General features: G+C 38.0%; 1 protein-coding gene across 2 annotated transcripts; it reads left to right on the top strand.

Moving 5' to 3' along the window:
- The first annotated feature begins 290 nt into the window (after positions 1–290).
- Positions 291–10,675, top strand: LOC145765266 (protein STPG3-like). 2 transcript variants are annotated; one of them, XM_082577063.1, is made up of 9 exons: positions 291–579; positions 1,092–1,189; positions 1,655–1,734; positions 2,089–2,154; positions 4,055–4,125; positions 5,119–5,262; positions 5,952–6,119; positions 6,865–7,020; positions 7,797–10,675. In XM_082577063.1, exons 1-9 carry the CDS (start codon positions 396–398, stop codon positions 7,928–7,930), a joined length of 1,101 nt encoding a protein of 366 aa, XP_082433189.1. In that variant the 5' UTR covers positions 291–395; the 3' UTR covers positions 7,931–10,675. The 2 variants fall into 2 exon arrangements, with proteins under 2 accessions (XP_082433189.1, XP_082433190.1); XM_082577064.1 differs by having other exon boundaries at positions 510–616.
- The last annotated feature ends 16,084 nt before the right edge of the window (positions 10,676–26,759 follow it).

Raw genomic sequence — 26,759 nt, 5'->3', positions numbered from 1 at the left:
TCCTGATGAACACCCAAGCTTTTCAGTATTCAATTATTAACATGTTGTGATTTGTGAATAAAGCATAACATAAGAATATAATTTGTAGTTATGAGATAAATCATTGCAATAAAAACATTGTCAAATTAAATAAAACGTTTTTCTTTTTTAAAGAATTTTTAGTCATTCTAGATTGTTTTTTTTACTTCAGTATGGAAGAGTTTTCTTTAATAGATTATAGTAAAGATCAAGTCAGGTGCTTTTGTTATTATTATTTTTTTTAACCTATTGGTATTTAAATTTACAGTATATAGGTTTTTGAATTGATTTTACTTTTTGTACAGAATCAACTATACACATCTTAATTAACCAAAGTTTGGACTGTTTTTATTTTTTTAAATTTTAAGTTCCAAAGCATGGATTTGCCTCCTGCTAAGGATGTAACTAACATGACAGCTGAGAATGTAGGCTCACCATCCCAAGATACTAGTCATCATGTAGCAAACTCAGTTCCAACATCAGATGTGAGAACACCCTTTCCACCACTTGGCCAAAGAATCACCGCCAATGACACCATTTCACATGATGGTGCTGACAGCGGTAAATCTTGTTGCAATACAAAAAAGTTGCTTTTCTTGTGAGTGACTTGTTGATCGCTTTATATAAATATTTCAACAATCTCTCACACACATTAATTATGGTTTTTTTAATTCTTTCAGTCAATGTTGTACCACAATCTGCTGCAAGCGGAGAAGGCGACTGATGATGATAAATTTTTCAACAATCTTCAAATTGTTACAGAGTTAGAAATACGTAACAAGTTATTTTTTTTACCTACCCTATCAATGACTGTGTTGTAGAATTCAATGACTTTTTGTAGGCGCCTTTACTTCAAAAATTTGTTAGGTGTTTTTGCTTTTGAATTGAATGTAGTGACTTATTTTTATTGAATGTATTGTACAGTAAAATTCAGTTACTGCACCATAGTGGTCTAAAAAAATTCTGGATTTAATAAATGATGCAGTATGCAGTAAACAAATGGGGATTGTCTCATAGGAATCTTACTGTGTTGTTGTTATGACACACACTGTAAATAAGGTGCTGTTTTGCAGGTATTGATGTGCTTCATGATACACCGAATTTAAGACCGTCAGGTGAGACCTCACAATTCCAACAACCGACTTCTGTTTCGAAATCACGTAAACAAAAGGTAAAAACAATGAAAACTATTAATACTACAAAAAGTGCTCAATGCTAAGCAAAAAAAGCAAAGCAAAATTAAAACAAGTATATATATATAGTTATTACTATCTGAATCCTTAATAGCCTGTTTCACCTAAAGGAGGATCATCAGAAGGTCCTTATTCAAATAGAATCTATTTGATATAATTAAAATAAATAATATAAATAAAATATAATAATATGAATAAAATATAATAATATAAATAAATATAATTCTATTTGAATAAGGACCTTTTGATGATCCTTTAGGTGAAACAGGCTGTTAAGGATTCAGATAGTAATAACTATATTTGATTTAAACAAAAGGTATGTGCGTGTTTTTTTTTAAATTCCAACATACAAATTCTCAGTGCATAACCAGTGGTCTGCATTCTACTTTGTACTTCACTCTGTCTCCTTCAGTCCTAGCTCAGAAGTCATAATTTGTTGACAGATATCACGTCACTTGCCAGACTCGCCATGTTTCCATCCTGACCCAAATCACACTGGATGGGGATCTCCTCTTGCTGGGTGGTAATTGTTTTTTTTTTACTTTATTGCACTTTGTCGATTTCTTCATCTACCGTACCTCTGAGTAAGTTCACATCATTGGTAATCGACAACTTTAAAATTGATTCATTACTAAGTTATAGTAGCTTAACCTTCAACCTTATGCTGTTGTTTCTGAGCTTGGTTGCATAAAATAAGCTAAAGTGAAGATCACATTTAGCTTGATCACATTTAGACCACGACAAATTGGGCAGAGATAATTATCATTTGTAGGCTATCTGAGAATACATTGGAACAACAAATGGCAATGTTAATTATTTTAGTTATTTTTTGACTTGTGAGCATGTTATTGTTACATTGCTAATATTGCTGGTACAGGCATTCCACTACCGTTGATTCTAGAATATCTGAAAGACTTTTAAGACTGGCCACAGCTTCTGCAAGGTGAGAAAAATGTTTTCATTTATTGTATCCTGCCTGAAAGGGCATCATATCTCTGAGAGCATTTTCATTTCCATGTGGTTCCATGGTTTACAACCAAAAGCAACTGTTTGCAAGTCATAAGCATTATTTTACGTTGGTGAAGATGAGAGCTGATTTGTTTTGCTGTTTTTCTTTTTATTTAAGCTTGCATAGTGATGTGAAAAATCGCAGCACGTCTTTCAGGTGCAGGCAGTTACTAGTTAGTTAGGCGCTTGCCAAATAGGTGCGCACACTGTAGGGTCAGGATATTTAGGTGTGACGCACTGTGGTGCCAGTCGTTTAGGTGCTATTTCCAGTAAAGTATATTTCATTAGGTGCTTCATAGTAATACTGCACACAGTGGCGTACGCAGGATGTTCTCAAAGGGGAACATTTGAAATGCTTTTCCAACTGAAACGAAAACGAATTAAAAAAAAAACATTTTCTAATTATAACGAGCAAGTTATATTGTATAACATTTGCCTACCATACTCAGCTTGTATTGACGATATTTTGTTAGTTTACAAGCTGTTTACAAGCTCGCACTTGCTGTTGTTTCTCTGGGCAAGAAACTTAACGATAATTGCCTCTACCTAGTGATCGATTTCGAGTAATGGGTAGTATACCAAATTTAAGTCATAAGTAAAGTAGACAACCGGAAAACAGACATTGCCGTCGGCTGCAGCGTGGGTCAGGTGCAGGCGCGGATTTATGGGGGGGGCCCAGGGGGCCCGGGCCCCCCCCGAAATTTTGTGAAAAATTGTATGTTTCCGCATCAAATGGTTTGATATGCTTCTAAACAGCTGATATTAGTCCCTCGGCATCACAATTGATGAAAATGGTTGTTTTAATGTCTATTTTCTAGCATATCGTATATGTCGTAGTATCATTGTTCATATCTGTTTAGCTTTTTCTTTCTTTTTAATTGATTTTCAAATTTTCTGGCCCCCCCCGAAAAAAACTCTTAGATTTGCGCCTGGTCAGGTGTATGTCGGAAGGCGTACATCGATGCATAGCGCTCAAGTCCGCTTTCCCGCAATGCAGGATAAAGATAAACAAACAAACAAACAAGGGTCAGGCACCGCACACTGATATGTTTCAAACTGAAATTCACTTTGTATCACAGCTGGGAGAACTGTTGCATCATCAAGCATTTCTGAATGATTATGAGTGTAATTTGACACCGAATAGCACCTAAATGACCGGGCGCCGCACCTAAATATCCTAACGCCACAGTGCCCGCACCTATTTGGCAGGCACCTAACTGTTTGCACCTAAAAGACGTGAACCCTGAAAAATACGCTTCACTTAAATCGCGTATTGTCTGATTGAATGATATACAAATTCTATTAGTCGTGGTTTGCAAAACGCTAATAGAGTAATTATGATTCAACTGAACATCCCCGTTTTATTGCTTTTTTTTAGCCATTTACATCAATTGGCTTGTAATGTATTATTTTTCGCTGTGATAGAAATAAGAGTAAACTCAACCAAGTAAATTCTGCATTGCCGGAATATGTATTTTTTTTTACTTATCTAAACAGTTTATTTTAGTCATTTGTAGTTAAGCCTCCTACTTTCAAAGTCTACTTTCAAAGTCTACTTTCAAAGTCTACTTTTCAAAGTTCGCTTTCCTACATTGACAGAGCACCAAAATATGTCGCTTTTACTCTATCATTTGTTATGTATATGAGAGTGATACGGAAAAAATGAGTGCAGCCATAATTGGTAGTATATTAGCCTACGCTCTACACGTGTCAGTTTGCCGTATGGCGCATTAATGGGTTCATGTTACAAAGCATGCAAATAGATACCAACACTTACTTTTGCCAAGACAAGCGGTTTTTCATATAGTCAAGAGTTTGAACAAACCTTTTTACAGGCAGCGAGTGCTCAACCAAAGGTCAAATTCGATTGGTGATGGTATGTCGAAAATGCCAGGAAAAGTCATAAGTAAGCATTCAGAACGATTATAGTCTAATCATTAGACTATCTCCCATAACTACCTCTTTACTTTTTTCTGAAGGCACACAAATTTTCATGGACTCCTTTCATGGATTTTCATGGACTGTGGTAAACTTATTAGTGTTTCAAACATATTTATGGGTTTGATTTGTGTGCAATGCTGTAAAATTCTTGTAACCGATTGAGGTATTTATTGAAATCAAAGGGTTTTAAACACAATGATCGCCAATGTCTATCAAATCAGACACATAATCATCACCATTGAAATCAGCACATTCATTAAAATCTTGTGTGGTGATTTGATCATAACAGATACTTTTGTGATTCAATCATCCAGTGAAATAAGATAGCTTGGGCGTGAGTCGACGTTTTTACTACGCTCACCAATGCAAAGATACATTCTCAGCCGAAGTTATTGACGCCTGCGAGCGTATGGCGATTTATTCCAAACAACTATGTCAATGACATGTATTCTCCATTACGTTTTGTGGTTTGCTCGTATTCATAAACCTCCTTGGAAGAAATCTATCGTTTTGTAAAATTGATCTTTAAACCGAACTGGTTTACTTTGGTTAAGCTTGCCAGCGACGTAATCATAGCTAAAGACTGCTGTCGTTTCTTGTTAAGTCGTTAGGCAATACTCTTGATTTTATAAGAGGCTCTTGGACACCTTCAAATAGAAAGATTTCGAATATATTGATTAGTGGAAAATTCCTTGTCTTCATTTCTTTGCGATACTCAAACAATTTTGTTTCGTCATGGGTTCGATCGAAGCAAAACTGACAAGAATCTCTAAAAACGTCGAAAATTCATTCTTCAAATTGATTTTGTACCATGTTTTTCAAAGATTTCATGATCATTGTAAGATGAGCTCGATATATTTATCGAGCAAATTCATAACCTTGATGATCTGGTAAGAATTTGATCCCACGAACACTACATTGATTGTTCGTTTTCACTCTATTACCTTTGCGTTTGCAGCTTGGCAAACCGCAACGGAAAGTAGACCACCACTCCGCATTGACATGTCAGGACCGAGTCCAACTACCTACTCGCCCCGAAATAAGCCTCTGTATGAAACTAATGCACCAGCTTACTCGTTTGGGAGAAAAGAAACGGAGAAGGGTAACTAAACAATTGACAATTAATGAGATGTGGGTGATTAAGTGATTTGTAAAGTCATTAAGGCCGGATTGAACAAATATTTCACTCAAACAAGGCTGAAACTTAAGTATGGCGTCTTCCATTTTCGTTCGATTCATAATTAATTGACAATTAATGAGGTTTGGGCTCACCAGTAACCTTCCACTTATTTATTATTCATGCCAAAGAGCTCTGGACCGCCGCTTTCAATTAAATATTGACTCTTTACTTACAGTTACATTAGCTAAGTGGTTAAGTGCCCGGCTCAAGATCAAGCGGCGCTGGTTCGTCTCTCGATATGTGTGCTTGACCAACGCATTTCAGGACTGCTCTTCATTTAGTTGCACCTTGTGGATGGAATAATTCCCCGACAACAACGCTCCAACAACTATCGAAAACTTCATTCTGTAAAAAGTCGGTGACCGGGCCTGCGTCAGTGGTTCAAAGTCTCTACAAGTATGCGAAACTACCAGGAATAACCAACCTATCAGAGGCTTTGTCAGTCAGAGGATAAAGGTTCAAAACCGACATTCAATGCTGTGATTTATGATTTTGCAGTGAATTTACTTAAAATATGCACGACTTTGCACGTACGTTAAGCTATCTTTTTAGACTGGTTGGCTTCAGTGTTGCCCGATTCCTTGTAAAACCTTGAATTATTATCTTTTCAGATGGCAGTGGACAAAAGGCTTGGGGTAAATTGTGGTTCCGGTCCCATACTCCCTTCACCCACAAAACGAACTTTGAGCTTAGATGGCCCAGCGTTTCACACTATGAGCACAAATCTACTCTGGGTCCAAAGCAAGCTGTCAGAGTACAATTTCCAAGCCATAGCATAGGTTAAGTTTACAAAAATGTTTTGTGCATTGGTAAATGCTAAGTAGCCTACAGATATTTCAAACACCGTAGATAGCCTATTCTTGGAAGCGTGATGAATTAAATAATTGTTATGCAATAGATTAAGTTTCGATTTTAGCAGCATGATCGTTGCTTACTTCACAATGTAGATACTAACGACCTGTTTTAGCCTGATGCAAGTTCGCTGTGGTAGTAGTGGTTTGCACGAGCTTTCGGAACACAGTTTCCTAGTCACGTGCTATGATGAATGGTGCTCAGAGTCGGTGTGTCTCTAAATAATTGTTATTGACAGACATGCTCCTTTTATAATCATAACAAAGTTGCTTATCTAATATCTATTATGAAATTATTAATCTTAGATACAAATAAGTTTAAATTATACGCGTCGGTCCACTTGTAAGTTACAATTGATTTTGACCTAATAGTTTTTCAGCCTTTTGCATTTGTTTTCTTTTTGATAAATTGTAACTTTGATTGAGTTTGTCTACTGTGGAAAAATTCAATTCAGTTTGTTTTTATTTCTGACCATAACAGCAAAAAAAAACACACATGCTGAACAGCCTGAACATAGTAGAAGCCTAGAAAAAAGTAGAAATAACAAAGCCCGCATGGTATAACGTGCTTAACACCAAAATAGGACATTAAGTATCTTAGGTAAATGATTTATTTGATGCCATGGCCTATTTCGCACAACTGTATCATTCGACAAGCTCTGCTTTCTTTCAGGGATTCGTCACAACGTTCTATCCGCTGATTCGTTGAAGACAAATGTTCCGGCTTCAAACCAGTATGAACCGGAATTAGCTCACAAGCATATCATGTACAAAGCACCTGCCTTCACCATGGGATCTCGAATACCCTACAATGCATGGGTGAATAGTTGTAAGTAAGACTAACAATAGATAGCCAATTGCCATCAATTGGCCTAAGAAGCTACTTATTCTAAAGTAATTCATACGCAGCAGGCTATACAGTATACACAAAACACATGTCTATACTAGCTCTAGTTACCTTGACTATAAAAAAGCATTTGGTTTCATTTTTAACAATCAGTTGAAACTTTGACTTTTAACTTTGACTTAAAACTTTTAACCCTTCAAGTTATAAACATTAAATGAGAGTAAGCTTATTTTAGAAATGCATATTTATTTTTGAAATACGAAAGTAAAGATTACCGCTATGACATTGCCCTTTTAACATATACTGTTAGAAAAATGTACAACATTTAAATGCTACTGCGGCCTTCCCGTAACTTCCATTACTTATAGTCAGCGTACAGTTAACTGCTCCAGAACAAACCAGTACATTCAGTGAATGATAACTTGACCATCATGTTAAATTGTTTTAATGTCGCTTGACATTGAAACGATATATGATGGCCGAATTATTATTCACTGAATGTACTGGTTTGTTCTGGAGCAGTTAACTGTACGCTGACTATAAGTAAGCTCCATTTGATATGATTTTGCGCGTGGATATTGATTTATGTGACTAGAAAATTAATTAGCCAGTAGAATGTTTCTCATAGCTCGAGCAACCTTCTGCTCGCTATTTTCAAGTTCTGTATCTCCAATCAACTCTTCAAGAAAGTTAATTCAATGTTTTTTATCCCAAATTATTCAAAGTCAGTATAACGTTGTCCAATTTGTTACTTCCAGTCAACGTGCCAGCGCCCAACACTTACAGCCCAAAGTCAGCAATGCGAAATGTGAAGCCATCCGGTCCAGCTTTCACCATGTGTGTTCAGCGCAGATTCAAGCGCCACGACATTGGGCCCTTTGCTACTTTATGACCGAGTGCAAAGGGAAATTCACTTTAGAGTTAGTTTTTCTATTTTGTTTGCATTTTTATATATATTTTTTGTCCTTGCAAGCTTCAAGGTCTCAAAACTAATAGTTATTGTGTTTTATGTGAAAGTTTGAAGTTTCTTATTACGTTAAACCTTGTCGGTTGTAGGCCTACATGCAACCTGTGTACTGTGTAGCCTACTGTTGTTAGGTCCCTGACTCTGTATTTTTAACCGTAGGCTACTGACACCTATTTGAAATAATTTTTATTCAATTTGATTGTATTTAGCTTGAATTTAGCATGATCTGTTACCAGGTAACAGTTACCTAATTACTGCACTTCATTTTAATGTTCGTTAGGTTGTAATCTGCTATGCATTTCATATGCAACAAGTGATTTCATAGATAACCTGAATGCTTCTTAGCAGCCTAGATAGTTTTTGGTAACTGTTGACTACCAAGCTTACGCCAAGCGTGTTAGTTTTTTTTTAACTTCTGGCTATAGTGTGAAATCAGTCAAGGATATCTTTAAGGAATTCAAAAGAAAATATATTTACCAAGAAACACCTCCTTCCATAGCTCTGCATGTTCTCTAGCCTACCTTTTTTTTTTGAAATACATGTGTACCCACATAGTGTTACTTTTGTCAAGAGAAATTAAATTTGTGTTATTTTTTTGTTTTTATCAAGCTTATTTTGGGAGATTTTGTTTTGTAAAGCCAAAGCCTAATGTTGCCAAAGCCTAAGTAGTGTTGCTTTCTCAATTTTTTAAATATGTTTATATCGTATTTTGGAATAACTTTGTGACTTTACGACAATTGCCTCAGCCTACTGTTTTTAATGATTACGTTATTATCACTATATTAATCACTGTAATAACCTATACCCACTATTGCACCGCAATCAACGTGGCTGGAATTTGGTTAGCTTAAGGTATATTTTTGCGATAGTTCATTTGGCTACATGCTGCGCCTTTTTAGGATGTGTTTGAGGTCATAGGCTTATCAAGTATAAATATCTCATTACCAGTAAAAATCATAACAAACTGTTTTCGTGGTCTCAGGGGCTCTATCCACTTTTAGAATTCGGGGGAGGGGGTGATTTTTGGACTGTGGGATAAAATCGTCATAGTTATTTCAACTTGGCTCCTCAACTCAGCTGGGCTACGCCCCCCAGACCCCCATGGTGGCGTCGGCTTCATTGGTCATCAACATGCACTGGGTTTCAAAATCGTTTCAAAAAGTATGTGTTGGAAGGCAGTGGTGCCGAAGTCCAGGGAAATATTTTGGCAGCATCCTCTCCCAATACATCAGAAAAAAAGTATTTGCTATGAAGTTGTACTTCAATTTAGTTGTTTGCAAGCATCTCGAATTGCTTTTGTTTTTCTTTATTTGATGTTTGATCACAGTTCTAAATTGTCTTGGATTTGACGCTAGACAATGCAGGACCTTCATTGAAGGTATTAAGGACGAGTTGGACCAGGCTACTGGCCACAGCACTGCAGTAATAAAGAAACTGCAAAAACATATTTGAGACTTGTGCTGATTTTGAAGCCTTTGGCACTTACAAAGCAATTTAGTATCACGTTGCAAGGAGAAAAGCTTGACATTGACTCTTGTGATGAGCTGTTTCAGACCCTGAAAATCACTCGAGAGAAATATCGTGATTTGGAGTTTGAGAACAATTACAAAAATGCAGTTTCACTTCCGGAAAAATTTGCTGCTAATTTTATCACGCCTTTGCAAGCACCACGGCAAAGAAGAGTCCCTGAAAGATTGGGTGGAGACTCCATGGCAACTATACTGCAGACACTCAACTGCATTATAAAATAAGTTACTTTAGAATCACTTCATGGACAGAGTTATCTCTGAACTGACCGAACGGTTTGAAAGTAGCCTGAATTCCGATTCGGCAAAGTAGGCTATAAAGAACTTGCACGAATTTTCAAGACCGGCTTAGTTCCTGAAAGGGTCAAAAATTATCCAGAGCTGAATAGACAATCGATGAGTTATCAAATTGATTTATTCAGCAAGGCAACCGGAGCAAAATCTCTGTAGGCTACGGTGCTAAAAGAGCTTACCAGGCATTGTCCGAGTTGGAAAAACTTCTCTATTCTCAAATACTCCAACTGATTAAGATCCTCTTAAATTTGCCCGGTAAGCTCTGCTGCTTGTGAGAGGTCGTTTTTCAATCTTTGTAGATTGGAAACCTGGCTGAGAAATACTTTGGGACAGGAAAGGTTGAATGCTAGCATTGTATGCTAATGACAGTGCTAATGAGTTTTCAATGCCCACTATCCTAAGACGCAATATGTTCGGTTGTAACAAGTTCTTGTGATATGTTTGAAAGTTAGTATTTTTGTCATAAATTTGCTATTCTAGATTCTAGTGAAAGAGAGGGCAAGGGTTGGTTGTCAAAGGTTCAGGGTTGTCAAATCAAAAATTCAAAAAAGTGACAACAGCCGAAATATTTTTTCAAAATTCGATCAATAAAATATCACAAAACCTTTTCAAAGCCAAATGAGTGGGAGAATGATTTTGCATTGCTTTGCTCACCCCCCCCCCCCCTTGGATAGAGCCCATGCGGTTGTCTACATTTTAGATTATTACACTTTGATTCTTTGAAAAATTCTAAGCGTGAGCTACAGTGATGTTGCAAAGCATTGGTCTTCATGGTATTTTGGTAGCTTAATGATATTTTCAAAACTGTGATGGGCGTGACTTATGAATAAATTAAAGATTCTTAACCTCACTTCGCAGTTTGTTATTGCAGGATTGCTGTGGGGAAAGTAGGGTTCTTGCGTTTTAGGAATCTGCAAACGTCTACAAACAATACCGGTATTGTAATCTGCTTCAAATGGAAATGGCGATTGAATATAACTTATATTAAGAGTCTAGCCACTCCCACACAAAAAGGATGATTTAACATATTGCTTACAAGATAGGCCGACATTGTCTGTTTTTAAATCGCTGAGAAGAACACAGTTTTGCGATGAATGCAGCGATACATAAAACACTTTATTATGGTGCATTTTCAAGAAAAACTAACTGGCGTATCCTGGCCTTTCATGCATAACGGACTCCAATAAAATCTGTCGAGTTATTAACGCTTTTCACATTCACAGTTTATGGTAGAAATTAATAGGTAGGCCTAGACTACGTCTAAGTCTAACAAGTAGTGCGTATTTGTAAGCTAAAGCTATTCTATAAGTCGCTGCAGCAGATAGGTTATTGTTTTGACTGGTAGGCCCACCTTAGTCACTTTTAACACACGACAGCTTTCTCTATAAACCAGCTCACTGTAGTCATTGTGATTCTTTGCTTATAGACCGAGAGCCTACGACAGAAGATTTCACCCCATAAGGTACAAAAAGTTTGACCCCTAGAAGTTACTGGGGTCAACCATGTCACTCACAAAAAGTATGGAAGATTGACCGCACCGGGTGGATCTGGACCCTAGAGCCCCCTAAAAAGCCCAAAATGGGGGTTAATTTCACCCCTTAAGGTACATGGACCAAACTTGGTGAAAACGAAGTTCTATGTCAGGACATCACAAAAATATCAAATCTAACAATATTTTCGGGTGGAAAGGTGATGTAAGACCCCCCCCAAAGTGGCCCCCCAGGGGGTTAATTTCACCCCATAAGGTACATGGACCAAAGTTGGTGAAAACGAAGTCTTATGTCAGGACATCACAAAAATATCAAATCTAACAATATTTTCGGGTGGAAAGGTGATGTAAGATGCCTTCAAAGTGACTTCCCTTAATGTGACCCCCTCGGAAGGTTTATTTCACCCCATAAAGTACATGGACCAAACTTGGTCAAAATGAAGTCTTATGTCAGGACATCACAAAAATATCAAATCTAACAATATTTTCGGGTGGAAAGGTGATGTAAGATGTCATCAAAGTGACTCCCAGAGGGTTTATTTCACCATAGAGTACATGGACCAAACGTGGTCAAAACGAAGTCTTCTAGGGCACCACAAAATATCAAATTTAACAATAGGCCTACTCTCAGTTGGGAAGGTGATAAAAGACCTACCCAAAAGTGAATCTCCTCCTATAGTTTAATTTACTTCATCCCTTACTCGAACCAACCTTGGTGTGACGGAAGTGCTATGCCAGGACAGTACGAATGGATTAAATTTAAAAATATTTTTATATAGGTTTTGGTGAAATACATTCACAAGCTGTCCCATGATGCATGAAATGGAACTATAGCCTACTTTACAAAAAGTTTTTGTATAAATCATATTCAGTCAATCGAAAAAAGGCAACAGGACAAGCGACAGCAGTGACAATGAAGAATAAAGAAACGACCATTTACATTTACACAAACAATCTCTGTTGATGAATGAACAGTTACAATAACTGATTGGAGACATGAAGCAAATGGCATTAAACAAAAATTTACTACATTGGGTTATTTATTGTAGCAGCTGGAAAATGTTCATTACTGCTTGAATTAACGTTCCAAATGATTCATTTCGAAACGTTTTGATTTGGATAGTCAGTTGTTCGATTAAGTCCACATTTAGTGGTCGTATCAAGATTCAAGATCTTGGATCAATTTTCTGACTACTGTAGCCTATATGCTTCTTATGTACTTTCTGTTTTTGGTGTTACAAAGCCATGTATTGTCATGTCCTGTTGCCTTTTTTCGATTGACTGAATATGATTTATACAAAAACTTTTTGTAAAGTAGGCTATAGTTCCATTTCATGCATCATGGGACAGCTTAATTGTGAATGTATTTCACCAAAACCAATATAAAAATATTTTTAAATTTAATCCATTCGTACTGTCCTGGCATAGCACTTCCGTTACACCAAGGTTGGTTCGAGTAAGGGATGAAGTAAATTAAACTATAGGAGGAGATTCACTTTTGGGTAGGTCTTTTATCACCTTCCCAATTGAGAGTATTGTTAGATTTGATACTTTGTGATGTCCTATTTAAGACTTCGTTTTGACCACGTTTGGTCCATATAGCCTACTCTATGGTGAAATAACCCTCTGGGGGTTACTTTGATGACATCTTACATCACCTTTTCACCCGAAAATATTGTTAGATTTGATATTTTTGTTATGCCGTGAAATAAGACTTCGATTTAATCTACTTTAGTCCATATAGCCTACCTTATGGGGTGCAATTAATCCACTGGGGGTCACTTTGGGGGAGTCTTACATCATCTTTCCTCCCAAAACTATTGTTAGATTTGATATTTTGTGTTGTCCTGACATAAAACTTCGTTTTGACCAAGTTTGGTCCATGTACTTTATGGGGTGAAATAAACCTTCCGAGGGGGTCACATTAAGAGAAGTCACTTTGATGACATCTTACATCACCTTTCCACCCGAAAATATTGTTAGATTTGATATTTTTGTGATGTCCTGACATAAGACTTCATTTTGACCAAGTTTGGTCCATGTACTTTATGGGGTGAAATAAACCTTCCAAGGGGGTCACATTAAGGGAAGTCACTTTGAAGGCATCTTACATCACCTTTCCACCCGAAAATATTGTTAGATTTGATATTTTTGTGATGTCCTGACATAATACTTCGTTTTGACCAACTTTGGTTAATGTACCTTATGGGGTGAAATTAACCCCCTGGAGGGCCACTTTGGGGGGTCTTACATCACCTTTCCACTCGAAAATATTGTTAGATTTGATATTTTTGTGATGTCCTGACATAGAACTTCGTTTTCACCAAGTTTGGTCCATGTACCTTATGGGGTGAAATTAACCCCCATTTTGGGCTTTTTAGGGGGCTCTAGGGTCCAGATCCACCCGGTGCGGTCAATCTTCCATACTTTTTGTGAGTGACATGGTTGACCCCAGTAACTTCAAGGGGTCAAACTTTTTGTACCTTATGGGGTGAAATCTTCTGTCGTAGGCTCCCAGACTATTACATTCAGCCAAAGAGTTGATTCTTGCTTGGAACTTTGTTTGGTAATTAAAGAAGAAAAAGGAGTAGGCTATAGGCAAGGGTGGAAATCGAACCCGTCCCACGTCATCGAAGTGACTATTCCTTCCTAACCGTTAAGCCACGCTGTTGGTGGTGACACCCTCATCATTAGGCCTATTTGCACTGTCCTCATCGCTCACGTTGCCGGATTTATCAGGAGGAAAAATTACAATATTAATGGACTGCTTGGGTGGAACGTCTTCCAAAATTTCTTGAACAGTGAAATGAATTTTCCTATAAAGAGTGCAAAAATTTAATTATACTTGAACTTGTTTTAAAGATAAATTAAAGATACATAAACATTTACAGCAAGATCTCAAGTTACAGTACAAAAACAGTGAAAGCGCCTAAATTCTAACCTAACTTACTGGGCTACCTCAACCAAAGCGCACGGTTTGGAGATTGAATATCAGCTCGTTAAAAATAACGTTCGTTTTTGCTTCAAACATGAAGACATACAAAATCCTATAGCATTAGGCGAACTTGTTAATATGTCTACAGTTTGGCGAAAAAGCGTCCAGGCCAGAGCCCAAGCGTCCCTACAAGGACTCACCTAACTTCTAAGTTATATTCAGAAAAAATTATAGTCCCTGGTTTCACTTTGGGCAAATAGCTATACATAGCCTATTAATAGATTTATCAAAACACAAAGTTGATTAAAAACAATGTTAGCCTACATACCTCGATTTGTAGTTCGTGTAGCCTACCAGTGCTGGCTCCATACCTGTAATAGTTCGTGTACCATGTGCTGGCTCCATACCTCATAAAAGATCCACCTTGAACGTTGTATGGTTGATTGACTGAATCTTTATCCTCGGACTGGGAAAGCTTTTTGAAGAGCTTAATCCTGGCAGTTTCGCATACTTGTAGACTCTACAAGTAGGCTTTGAATCACTGACGCAGGCCCGGTCATGGAGATTGACAGATTGAAGTTTCCGATTGTTGAAGTCTTGTTGCCGAGGAATTATTCCATCCATTAGATGCCGCTGAATAGAGAGCAGTCCTTAACGTGTGTTGCTCAAGCGCACACCCCCAGAGTCGAACCAGCGCCGCTTGATCTTGAAGCTAAAATCTATTTAAGAACACTAAAATTTATTTAAGAAAATACTCTTGCGCTGTTTCTATGGCTATAATGTTATTCTAACCTAAGAGAAAAAGTTATTATCCCAGCAATCTGAAGAAAGCAATTCGGAATCTAACATACCCACTTTTCACGTCCTTGTAGGGAAGCGGCACTAATAGATTAAGTGTTTGCGTGCTGTTTGGCAACACTTGCATGCATTTTGGTGGTTTCCCAAAAATTTGAGGAACTTGACGTTTTACTGAAATTTTTTGTTGTTTTTGTGCGTGGTTGCGTAGAATGAAGCTAACAGGGACTGCGGCTGCGCACCTCAAAAAGGGAATTGAATCCATGATGTAATGACTCCAATAAAGCCATGTTTTTTACATAACATACCACGCCTTCACGTTCCCAGAAGTAAATACGAAGTAAAAATGATGTGCACTGTGATATTCACTGAATGTAGGCCCCAATACTTTGGCAGAGCATTTTCGTTCGATTAATTGTTAATAGGATAGATAAAGCATGTAATATATTTATATTTTGTGTGTGAGGTGAGCAATATATTATTTTATTATCTATTATTATTTTATCTGTTTATTTTGCTATGTTTTTAGATTGCAATTAGTCTTGCATTTGTTTACTTGTAGCCTCTTGTGTTTAGCAATAAGCTGTTAGGCACTGCTGTATTCGAGGGTATACGGCGGTATACGTAGTATACTCTGCTTTTTCAAGCAACTATAGTAGCCTTTAGCCTATTCCGGTACCCTCTGGTGTGCCTATGCTATCCTTACTGATTCTTGACACTACAGCACTAACGGATGCAACCTATTTCGTCCCCTGAATACTTCTTACCCCCATTTCGTACCCTCAAATCGGGGTACGAAGTGTTCTGGCAACGAAATAGGTTGAATTCTTGGCTTAAACATTTCTTACCCTGACGTCATTGCATAGCATGAACAATTGTTGCGAAAGTATAATTTTCAGCGCATTCTAGCGCTTATCTAGAAAATGTTACTGGTAATACTGTATCCCTTAGCTTCCATTTAAGCAGAAAAGCTTTGCTTCAATGGTTGATGACATTGAATCAACATAACAAAGGTGAATTCTTTGCTAAGAATGGATGGGAGTACCTACTTCTACACTAATCAGTGCAAGTTAGTTAAGTCTTACATCACAATGACTGGCTTTGATCTCCGAGTAATATTGATAAGGCAAGGTTGGTTACAAAATTAGATAAGGAGTAGGCTAAGTTTTGGTATTACAGTAAGGAATGACCTAGGGAACCTGAACTTGCAACCAATTGATTCGGGTAGATGCAGTATCGTGCTTCCAATGGTAGTTAAATTGTTAAAATCCGATCACTACGATCAGAAATGAGAATACTGCGGCACATTTGGTGGAGGCACTATGAAAGTTTTAAAAATCTATATCCATTCCACTTCTTCCGCGGTTTTTCACCCTTTTCCTTCTTCCCAAAAGTAGTTGTGCCTTTTTGTGTGCTGTCACATCGTCTGATGACGTCAATGACCAAGGCGGACGATTCAGTAGGAGAACCGGAAATTCTATGAGTGAGATTGAGGACAATGAAGCTACTTGCTCTTCATCACTTTCGCCACATGACACGCAAAAACAAACCTAAGGAAAAAAGCCTAGTGAAACGTTTGACTCTTTAAGCGCAGGTTGTTGGTCTGATGAAAGCCTTTCAGAGTGACTTCGCTGAAATTTAAAAAAGTTTTCTAAACCGTAGATATAGTTCAAGATAAAGTAATTAAGCATGATAATCGACGTTCAAACTGGTGTGTTCGCCAAGATAGCTGCTCAGACCGGACAGGCGGACACATTTGTCCGCTGTCAACAAAATCGAATTTCAAGGCCTGCAACCTATTTTGTCCCCTGAAAAGATCGAGAGAAATTTTGGAATGTTTGCGGCAACTCCGATCAGCGGCTTCGGCTATGTTGTAAATTTTTTCTCGATCTTTCAGGGTACGAAATGGGGGTACGAAGTGTTCAGGGAAAGAAATAGGTTGCACCTCATACTAACTACTAAACCCCTTGAGGACCATTGATAATGTGGGCTGTTTGATGTTTATGCATATTAATTCCAATGGACCACCTGTGGCTCAATTTACCACTAAAAATATGTAAGATCCTGGCTGCTAAACCACCGATCAGCTAAGGATACTAGATCCCAAATTTGTAAAGAGTTTGAAGATGTAGATTTCTCTCGGCAGGTTGCTTGGAATGTATTCATAGAAAAATTTCAAAAAAAATTGTCTGGCTATATGGTACATCAACAATGGCAGGTCACTTGAGTCATGTACAAACACGTATTTTGCAATCCATGTCATTGTGGCATTACTCGCAACAACTGATGAAGCTGAAAGGTCTTTTAGTGCAAGACATGGCTTAGTGATCACTCCTGATCCTCTTGCAGACTAGTAGCCTAGTCTATGTGCTTCATTACCATTGTGAAAGATAAATGAGAAGATAAATCGAGTTATTTGGTTACTGGCCTAGTTGGCGAAGCAACGATTGTCATTTTAATTGTGGTGGTATTTGCTTTTTTGTGTGAACCTTCTTTGCCACTCCAGAAGTTGAGGGGGTCTGCCTTTTATCACCCTTGAGCAGTGGTTATGAGACGGTCTAGATCAGGAGTCACCAACTGGCGGCCCGCCCCGCTGTTATGAGCGGCCCGCGGAAGGTATCAGCGTACAAGTATAACCAAAAATACTTTTCTTGAGGAGTTAAAGAGCATTAAGGCAAAAAATACTTTCCGGGAAGCATATTTTCGCTTTGCATACGATTCCACCGACCGACCAATCATATTGTAGTTTTAGGTGAGGGTCGCTTAAAGTTATTCCAATGCGATGTCCATTGTCCAGCCATACTGTCCCAGTGGGTGATTAAAACGTCTGTTTTCGAATGTCGAAATTGTCTGTGAGCGTAGGGTTGCTTATTTTAAGTTTGTAAATGTCATGTAAACACTAGTGTGCGTTTCACCGTTATTGTGTTTTACGAGCAGTGTTCCCTTTATGGAAGTTCTTGTTGGCAAAATAGGTTGGTGTGCCAACTCAGTTTATAATGAATTGGCAAAATGTAATATATATATATAAATTTAAAGACTTTCTCTGGTTGTATTATGAAAATATTTAGCTTAGTACTGCAAAATGTTGTTAATCAACAATTCTTGCCATAGCCTACTGATAAGCGCCGCAAGTGACAGTTGTCTATAATCAAAGAAAGACGGTTTTATAGACTCTCACAAAAAGGATGAAAAACTAACTCATTCCTTTTTTAGAGGGAAGACTTTTCATGAATTACGATAGAAACGTTTTTTCGTGGATTTCCACAAGCGTTTGTTTCATGGTGCCTGGTTTCTTTTTCCCTATTATTGGAGCCTACTTTTCGCTGATATGTTTGCAGGTCACTATTGTTGCCTGTATTGCAATGTGTCAAACATTTCCTTGTTTACTGAAACTGTTAATTGCAAGATATCTTTTGTGAAGCGAAGTGACAGCACCACTTTTGCTTGGCAATGAATATTCTGATGAAACCGCTCGCCTCGCTATAAGTGCGCAAAACAAGTGGCCTCAGCCCTCATTTATTAGGCATTGCATGGCCACCTGGAGATATGGCCTGATTTGTCACATTTTGCAGATTTTGATTATGTCAGCTACTGCTAGTGCTTGACTGACATTTTTTGAGATGTTTTTACTTTTTGCGGTTTCCAAAATCAGACTGTTATTGAAAATTAACAGTCTGACTAAAATCTTCGAAATCAAATTTTATCATATTTGTTTTTCAACATGCGAGGATGTTAAAACCTATTGTGTCATCTGGGGAAAAGAATAAAGAAAGCGTACAAATCTAAGTTTTAGAAAAATTTATTTAAACGTTTGCCCAAAGTTAGAAAAACCTGGAAATTTCTGCAAAATGTGACAAATCAGGCCGTATCTTTAGGTGGCCATGGGCATTGTTAAAAAAGTCAAAAGTGTTGTAAAAGGAGATTGGCCTGGCAGTAGCGTTGTTCGATTAATTTTCTTGCTGCGGAATTCTAACATAAATATGAACAACATGTAACACTGGATACTGGGTACAAAATGCGTTCTTTTCTAGCATAAGAGTCAACCTACGAAACATTTTATTAGTGCGGCCCGCCCAGTTCTCCTTAGTGCCAAAGTGGCCCGCATGCAAAAAAGGCTGGTGACCCCTGGTCTAGATGTTTGGGCAGGTGTCGAGCAGCCACTGAATAGATTTGTCATCCAGTTCACGCAGACCATTTGGTGCATGGTAAATGGCGCAGTTGCATATGGTGTGGTTTGTGGTTTGTTCCTCCTTGCCACACTCACAGATTGCGGATGGAGCCATTTTCTATTTGTGCATATTGGAGTAGAGCAGTCCGACGCCAGTACGCACTACGCAGCCGGTTGAGACGCACTCAGTCTCAGGCCTTCCTTGGCAAAAGTATTCTCGATGAATGGGGGCAGGTGTCGGAGATGAAACTTTAGAGACTTGAAGAGTTCTACTTCCACTACGAGCTCCATTGGTGGTCCGCCCAGGTAGCCGCAATAATAGATTGGTCTTCAGCGGTTGTTATCAAGAGTTGTGCGGCCTTTACAAATGGGTGTTTTGATTTCAGTTGCAGGAATTACTCACATATGGACTCATAGACACTTGAGTGGAGCAAGTAGTTGGGGTTCGTAGCGCGACAACAAAGAGACATAATGCCTGCAAGAACAGGGAGATTGTTCGATGGCGTAGGTTGCAGGCATCCGGTCCTATTATGCAAGGCGTCATTTATGGCAGTGTCATTGGCAGTATGGCATTTAAAACCTTATTTGCTTATGGTGTTGTAAATATATAATATCACCGGCGCCGCGCCCGCCGGACATTTCAGGAATTAAAAAGAAAAAATTAATGCAATTTTAAGTCCCAAAATTTCTGTAACCATCTGCCACCTTCTGATATTAGCCTACTTACCTTATTCGCAGGGTTTTGTCGCCATATGAAAGGCCCTACTAATTAAGCGATTAGTTTTCGTCAATTATTGCCATTGTTACATTCATGCAACGTTAAACAACGTTGATTCGCCGTTAAACGAGCAAAAGTGTCCATGCCGCGCCGTTTGTCTCCACTCTAACACTCGTAGCCCAGTGCTATAAATCAAGTAAATTGCGCAAACCTGTGAGGAACTTCATTCGCGGCAAAAGTCTGACCGCAATTTCCACTGCTTTTACATTGTTTTAACGGTGTCCGACGTTTTTGCGTAAACAGTTGTTCGTAAATAATTGTTCGTAAAATTAATTCTTCGTAAAACAATTCTTCCTAAAGCATTTTTTCGTGCATGCAGTTGAAATTTGATGTATACGAAGAAATGCTTTACGAAGAATTGTTTTACGGATTTCATTTTACGAACAACAGTTTACGAACAATTGTTTTACGAACAATCGTTTTACGAACAACTGTTTACGAACAATTTGCCTATAACCGTTTTAACATCGGTGTAAAAACTGTAGCATTGTTCTTCATAGGAGTAATTTTCTCTCAAACGACGTTATTAATAAAAAACTGCTGCCAAAATGCTCTATTTTGTCGTCTCAATCATCACAGTTGCGTCTGTTATGTCACTGATGTTAAACTGTGTACACGTGTTGGTTTGGCCGGATGAAACCGTTGGTTTGGTTGTCATTACAATTGAAACCATTGCAAAGATGCTGCACTTGCTCTGAAAATAAATGAACCAAATATTCGTACCAGCCGATGTCGTTCAAGCAGCAACACCCCTTCTTCTGATGATTATTTTGGACAAGTTTATGCAGACGTTCTATCCAATGCTTCTAATTTTTTGAGCACACGCTACTCTACGAACAACTTAGAGTTTGTAGAAATTATGGAAGACTTGCTGAAAGGAGATGTAAAAGCTTCATCAGCAGATATAACACGCCATTTTCCGGATATTAATTCAGCAGAATTGATTTCCGAAATCAGAAGATTCAGTACTTATAAAATCTCCAAAAATTTAGTTCTCACAACTGGTGACGATTTGTGTTCGTATTTAAGTAAAGAAGAAAAAAAGCAGCTAGTTTATCCGACCATCTCTAAACTTGCCAAGCTGTATTTGACCTTGCCGTGCACTTCATGCGAGGCGGAGCGATCTTTTAGCACACTGCGAAGAGTGAAAACCTACTTGGAAACTACCATGACGCAGAAACGTCTTAACCATGCCTGCATCATCACCGCTCACAAAGAAGAAGTTGATGTACTTGACGAAGACAAAATAATTGCGCAGTTTATTTCCGAAAGCACTGTTCGGAAAAACACATTTTTTGTTTAACTGTGCTATGGAGCGCCGTTTGTAAAAACGTGTTTTATACCTTTCGTTCTTTTCCCCACTATGGGCTTCTCGGGAGCTAAATTGCCGCAAAATCACTTCTGCGTTGCATTACAGCATCTTGTTTCTTATCTGTGCACCCGCTAGGAGCGACTTATCGTATGAACCCACCGATGTATTGTGTGTGTGTTATCGTGTTGTATCAACAATAGTAATGTAATTATGGAACTAGTACAGTATTGCAGTTTTCGTCCCGCAACCCGCACATACCAATCACAAAAAATATGCGGAACTGAATTACGAGGACCAGACGTTGTTGCGTAGCAATTATATTTATTACTTGTTTCCAAATCGTGTTAGAGGAGACATAGACTTAAATGTAAAACTAGGCTAGCCCAACAACCTAGCAAAATCGCCCTTTTGAAAAACGCACAAAATAACCTCTATGACGTGACAGTATGTGTTCGCCCGCCCAGCTATTTCGAAAACTCGGCGCCTATGTATAATATAGTATGTTTTAGTTAAAAAAAGTGTTGGAAAAGTAAATTTTATATCGATAAAAACTAGCTATATATTTAATACTTATCTTTTAAATAACTATATATAAATTAGTTTGTCAATTCAGCATTTTTTCTTGAAATATGCAAAATACTTAGTTAAAAAGTTTGGCCCCCCTCAAAATTTTAGGCTGGCTGATGGCTATGCCATTGATTGGAGTTTTCTATTATGCCCAAGGATAATTATATGTGTTAATTATTAGAATTAGCACCAACAGATTTTATTGACAAACATCAATAGCACTTTAGTTTTCATAGAATACATTATCTAGTCCTTGCTAGAAATGCATGGTTGTTTGTTGATTAAATGATTAGGAACTCTTTATTCTTAAATTTAGAAAGCCTCTTTGGAAGCTGGTCAATTCTTGGATATTCATAGAGACTTTGAACCACTGTTATTGGCATAAGCTTGATCACCTTGATTGACAGAGTGAAATTTTTGTTTGTTACGGTGTTTTTGTAAAATATTTATTTATCCATTTGTTGCCTCTGAATGTGAAGCTGTCTTTGAAGTGCATTGCTCAATTGCTGCAAACCCTGATGGTTTGTGGAATCAGTGTTGCTTGAGGTTGTCCTTTCTCTTATTTACAAAGTCTTGGTTGGTAGGTTTGAGTCTTTATCTTCAGACTGACAAAGCCTCTAATGCAGGGGTGTCCAATGTCCGGCCCGCAAAACGTTTTTGTGCCATTGTGGCATGTGCCATTGTGCCTATTGTTTCACAATGTGTTATTTTCAGCCTGCGGACAAACAGAAATCATAAAACTTGCATTTTAAAATATTAATCAAGACGGCATTTTCTCACAGACTAGAGAAAAGTTAGAATCATTATATACATACAGTAGAACTCGGTTAATCCGGATTCGGTTAATCCGGATCTTCGCCTTATCCGGATGAAACTGGAAGTACAAATGATTTGTAATCTTTTTCTTGAGAAACAGCTTCGGATTATCCGGATTATTTAATCCGGATCTTCGCCTATTCCGGACAAAAGTTGCGCTTTCTCTATCGCTTTATCCGGATTTTCCCGACAGTTTTGCCATTTTATGCTAAAACGTAACGTGGCTTATTGGAGAAATTTCTTATCTATTGTTCCATTAATGTGACGCAATAAATTATTGCGGATTTCTTCTTTTCATGAACAGTAATCCCCCCTAACGCAAAATTTGTGCGCAAATGCCCAAACTCGTACTGTAACTTGAAAAGATGTCGGTGGAATTTTCGGCGGTATGTCGGTGATGTTTTTCCAATAGAAGACTTTGTTTGATTTTTTGTAAGTTTTCCGAAGAAACTCGTCTTCTGTAACTGTTTTCAAAAGTTTTGAGTGACTACAGATTATTCCGACACGCATGTCTGAAGATATTTTTGCCAGTATGTTCTTGCATTAGACGCAGAGTCTACTCTACAAATACATTCGTTTTACATGCATACTGCATTTCAAAAGAATTCTATCGCTAATATGGTGATCACGCGTCTCGGAATTGACAGATGACCACACTAATGCGTTCAATTTCGGTGATTTTTACCGATACCCTTCTATTTAGGTAACGTCAGGCTTGATAGAACCGTCATCGGTTAATCCGGATCTTCGCCTAATCCGGATGGAATCGCCGGTCAAATCGAATCCGGATTAACCGAGTTCTACTGTATATAATATAATATATTGTGCATAATAATAGCGAAGTCAACTATTAGTATTGTTCAAAAGAGTGGACTAATGAGTGATAGACGATCATTCCATTTTTTTTCTAGCGAATTCAACGACTGCTTTCGGGATTTTGCCGCAATTGGAAAGGACTTATTGCTATTCACTTTTAAACCCTAATGAGGCTAAGGTCACTGCAGATAACTAAGCTTCACTGTAATGCCAAAGTAAACCACAATATCTTTTCCTTGTGCTTTTTTACCAGCGGTGGGATAAAAAAAAATCCGAAATGTGACCGTTTTGCAAAGAAATCGTTGAGCTTGTTCACCTCAACATGTTTGTGGAGGCAGATATTCTCAATTATGAGCTTAAACAAGAGCCGCTTGGGTTCGAAACTGAGCGATTTTTGCATAGTGCATACGCAATGAACTAAATTTGACCTGGGTATTGAAATTAACACATCGGTTTCATCCTTTACGTCAACACAGCTGTATTTTACAATTATTTTACAGAATGATGTCATTCGTTTTCAAGGGCATTTTGACGTCAGAATAAAGTGCTTTCTGTGTCAGTTTAAGACAAAAGTAGCGGATGCCCACCTCTGGTCAATTGGTACAGGTTAATATAATTTTGTCTATATTTCTGTTTGAGGTTTTTTCTTTGAATCTTTTCGCAAGTGGTTTTTACCTGAAAGGACTTGTTTATTCTCATTTAATATAATTTTTGCTGTCGAACACGTGATTCTATTGTTGCACCTGCAGACGGAAACTGCCATGACCAACAAGTCGGTGAATACACGCACAAAAAGTTTGGAAAGTATGATACGAAGCGGAAATTATGATAGTAGTTGCTTGCAGTTGATTTGAATTGGCTTATTAATTGAGGAAGTCGTTATGATTGTTAACCTACTATGCGATAGATTTCCTTGTTCGCACTCTGTAGATACCGGTACCTTATTTAAAGTTTTGAAATGACATGAGTCTATTTTCATATGTGAGGTTCATGGTTTCTAGACAACGTAGCTTTATGGGTGTTTTGTCAATTGCTCAAAGCAAATGATTTAATTGAATTCAGTTTGGTCTTGTTTCTGACTACCAAAGTGAGAACAAATCTTTGCAAAACATAATACGGTATGAGTTTAGAAAAAAAGATAGAAACATGCTAACTTATTTCAAGAAAACCATTATGAAAGGGGTCAGGAAAAGTCACTGTAGCTAGTTAACATTTACGAATTGCAAAATGCGGCCCACTCCCAGAAAACTTTGGCCACCCCTGATCTAGCAGATCGAAATCTTGTTTAGCTGAAAAGAATGAAAGGCTATAGAAGCTTTGTGTTTCTGCTTCTTTGGAGCTTTGTTTGACCCTTCCAGTCGGAATAGTTTTCAAGATATGGCGATTTGACCTTTTGGGCTGGGTGGCACGGCCGATAGAGGGTGCCACACCCCAAAATCTAGGAAATAATTTTCTAGTTCTATTTATCAGCTTTTCAGCCTACCCCAATGTGCAAGACACGACTGACACGAGACTTGGTTGTTGAGGCTGCGCTGGCCAGAGGTGCAGTGTTGCGTATGGAGTGGAATCAGAGCCAGAGTTTGCCCGATTTTCAGAAAACGGAGTGGATTTGAATTTTCAGTGTGGAGTGAATTCGGAGTTTGGTACAGCAACTCTGCGTTTTAGTTAAATCAAATAAGTCTCGTATAGTTAGTTCTGTTTGAAGAAAAAAAAATAAAAACCGTCCCCCCGATTTTCGACAAAGCAATAATGCTTATAAGTGTGCTACTAAAAACCTTTACTTGCTATCTAAAGTTGACGAAGATTTTTTTGCACTTCTATTTCTGGTTACACGCAATGGCTGGAATCACGTTAACCCATAATTTGATTTTGGAATGGAGTGGATTCGGAGTTTAACATGATACCAATTTTGAAGTCGGATTGGAGTGAATTCTGGCCGCTTTGCATGTAGGCGAGTTGTGAGAACCTCTGTGCGGCGTTCAAAAGAACGTGTGTTCGAAGTAATCGAACGATGCAAATTTCGAACACATGTTGATTACGGAAACTCAGTTAACCACTTAACCAGTCAACCCTTTTTACACTGATTCAACGCCTGCATACGTTGAATCAATGTAAAAAAGCTGAACTCCTGACGTAAGGAGTCAGATTGCACAAACAACTGAAAAAGTGCCGCCTTGGAAAGATCAAAACTAGTAAATTCAAACAAAACTAGGCCCATAAATTGTGGGATTAATACTCCATATGACGTTCTTAAAGTAAAAATATTCGTAATGTATCGGGATTAAATCGAAAAATGATAAAAGAAAGCATGTTTAGTTTCATGGTCTTAGTCGTATGTATAAATATTGCCGCTTTGCCGTTCTCAACATTTGCTTTTTCGATTTTTTTTGCCGAAAACGTCACACGATTTCAAAATAGTTGCATGCAAGTTACTGTTAAACAATGAAGACTGCATGTTGCCGTTCTCGTGTTTTTATTCTGTTAGTATTTTGTGTGTGCTCAGTTGCGGGCATAGATGACGTCTAGTACCGCTATTATACCTAGCCGACCTTACATTCTTGTTTTATAAGGCGGCGGCTATAGCTTGAGATGGACTGCAACGATCATGGATTGTTACGTATCAAGAACAATTACGGTATGCACGTCAAAATCAAAAAATTGATTGCTTAAAAACAGCTCTTTTTGCTCACTGAGCAGAGAATACTATTTTCCAAAATGCAGTTACTTTGTCTAAAATCGACATAAAGTTTAGAATCGACAAAAAATCATTAAATTTGAAAATGCAGTTTGAATCACGGTAAATAAACGTGTTCAAAATTTTTACTTTGACAATTGCTGACGCCATTTCACAATTAGTAATGTTTTGTGGGCAATGATTTTTCTTCGGTAAAATGTGCTAATTTCGAACGCTGCACTATGCACGCATACGATTTTTATTCCACAAACCCGAAGGTGAGTAGGTTACCACTCACTTTAACATGGACCACCCGGCGGTGTACATTCCACATGCCAACGGGAAAGATTGGTTGATCCATGGCCAGCTAGTAGAATATGGCGGCTATGTCACATATGTATTTAGGAATTTTTATGGTGGGCGCACGGGTACGGTCATGGTTGTTTGCGTCCACCACCGTTCCGCAAACGACAAAAAATAAAACTTGCGATAGTAATGCGTCACCAGGAGTTTAGAAAAGCAGAAAACTGAATTTCGACACACACCGACTTGTGAAATAACTCACGTGATTTAGGAATTTAATT

The sequence above is a fragment of the Aplidium turbinatum genome, chromosome 2, assembly GCF_918807975.1.
Source record: "Aplidium turbinatum chromosome 2, kaAplTurb1.1, whole genome shotgun sequence".
Lineage (NCBI taxonomy): Eukaryota > Metazoa > Chordata > Ascidiacea > Aplousobranchia > Polyclinidae > Aplidium > Aplidium turbinatum.
Note: the sequence above shows the minus strand (reverse complement) of the source record. Positions and strands in the feature narration are given on the sequence as shown.

What these genes read in the sequence shown, in the direction of transcription:
- LOC145765266 (XM_082577063.1), top strand. Translation starts at nt 396, where the DNA reads ATGGATTTGCCTCCTGCTAAGGATGTAACTAACATGACAGCTGAGAAT. An exon ending in CGAAATCACGTAAACAAAAG is followed by an intron (nt 1,190 to 1,654) that starts GTAAAAACAATG and finishes ATTTGTTGACAG; the next exon opens with ATATCACGTCACTTGCCAGA. An exon ending in GAGAAAAGAAACGGAGAAGG is followed by an intron (nt 5,263 to 5,951) that starts GTAACTAAACAA and finishes TTATCTTTTCAG; the next exon opens with ATGGCAGTGGACAAAAGGCT.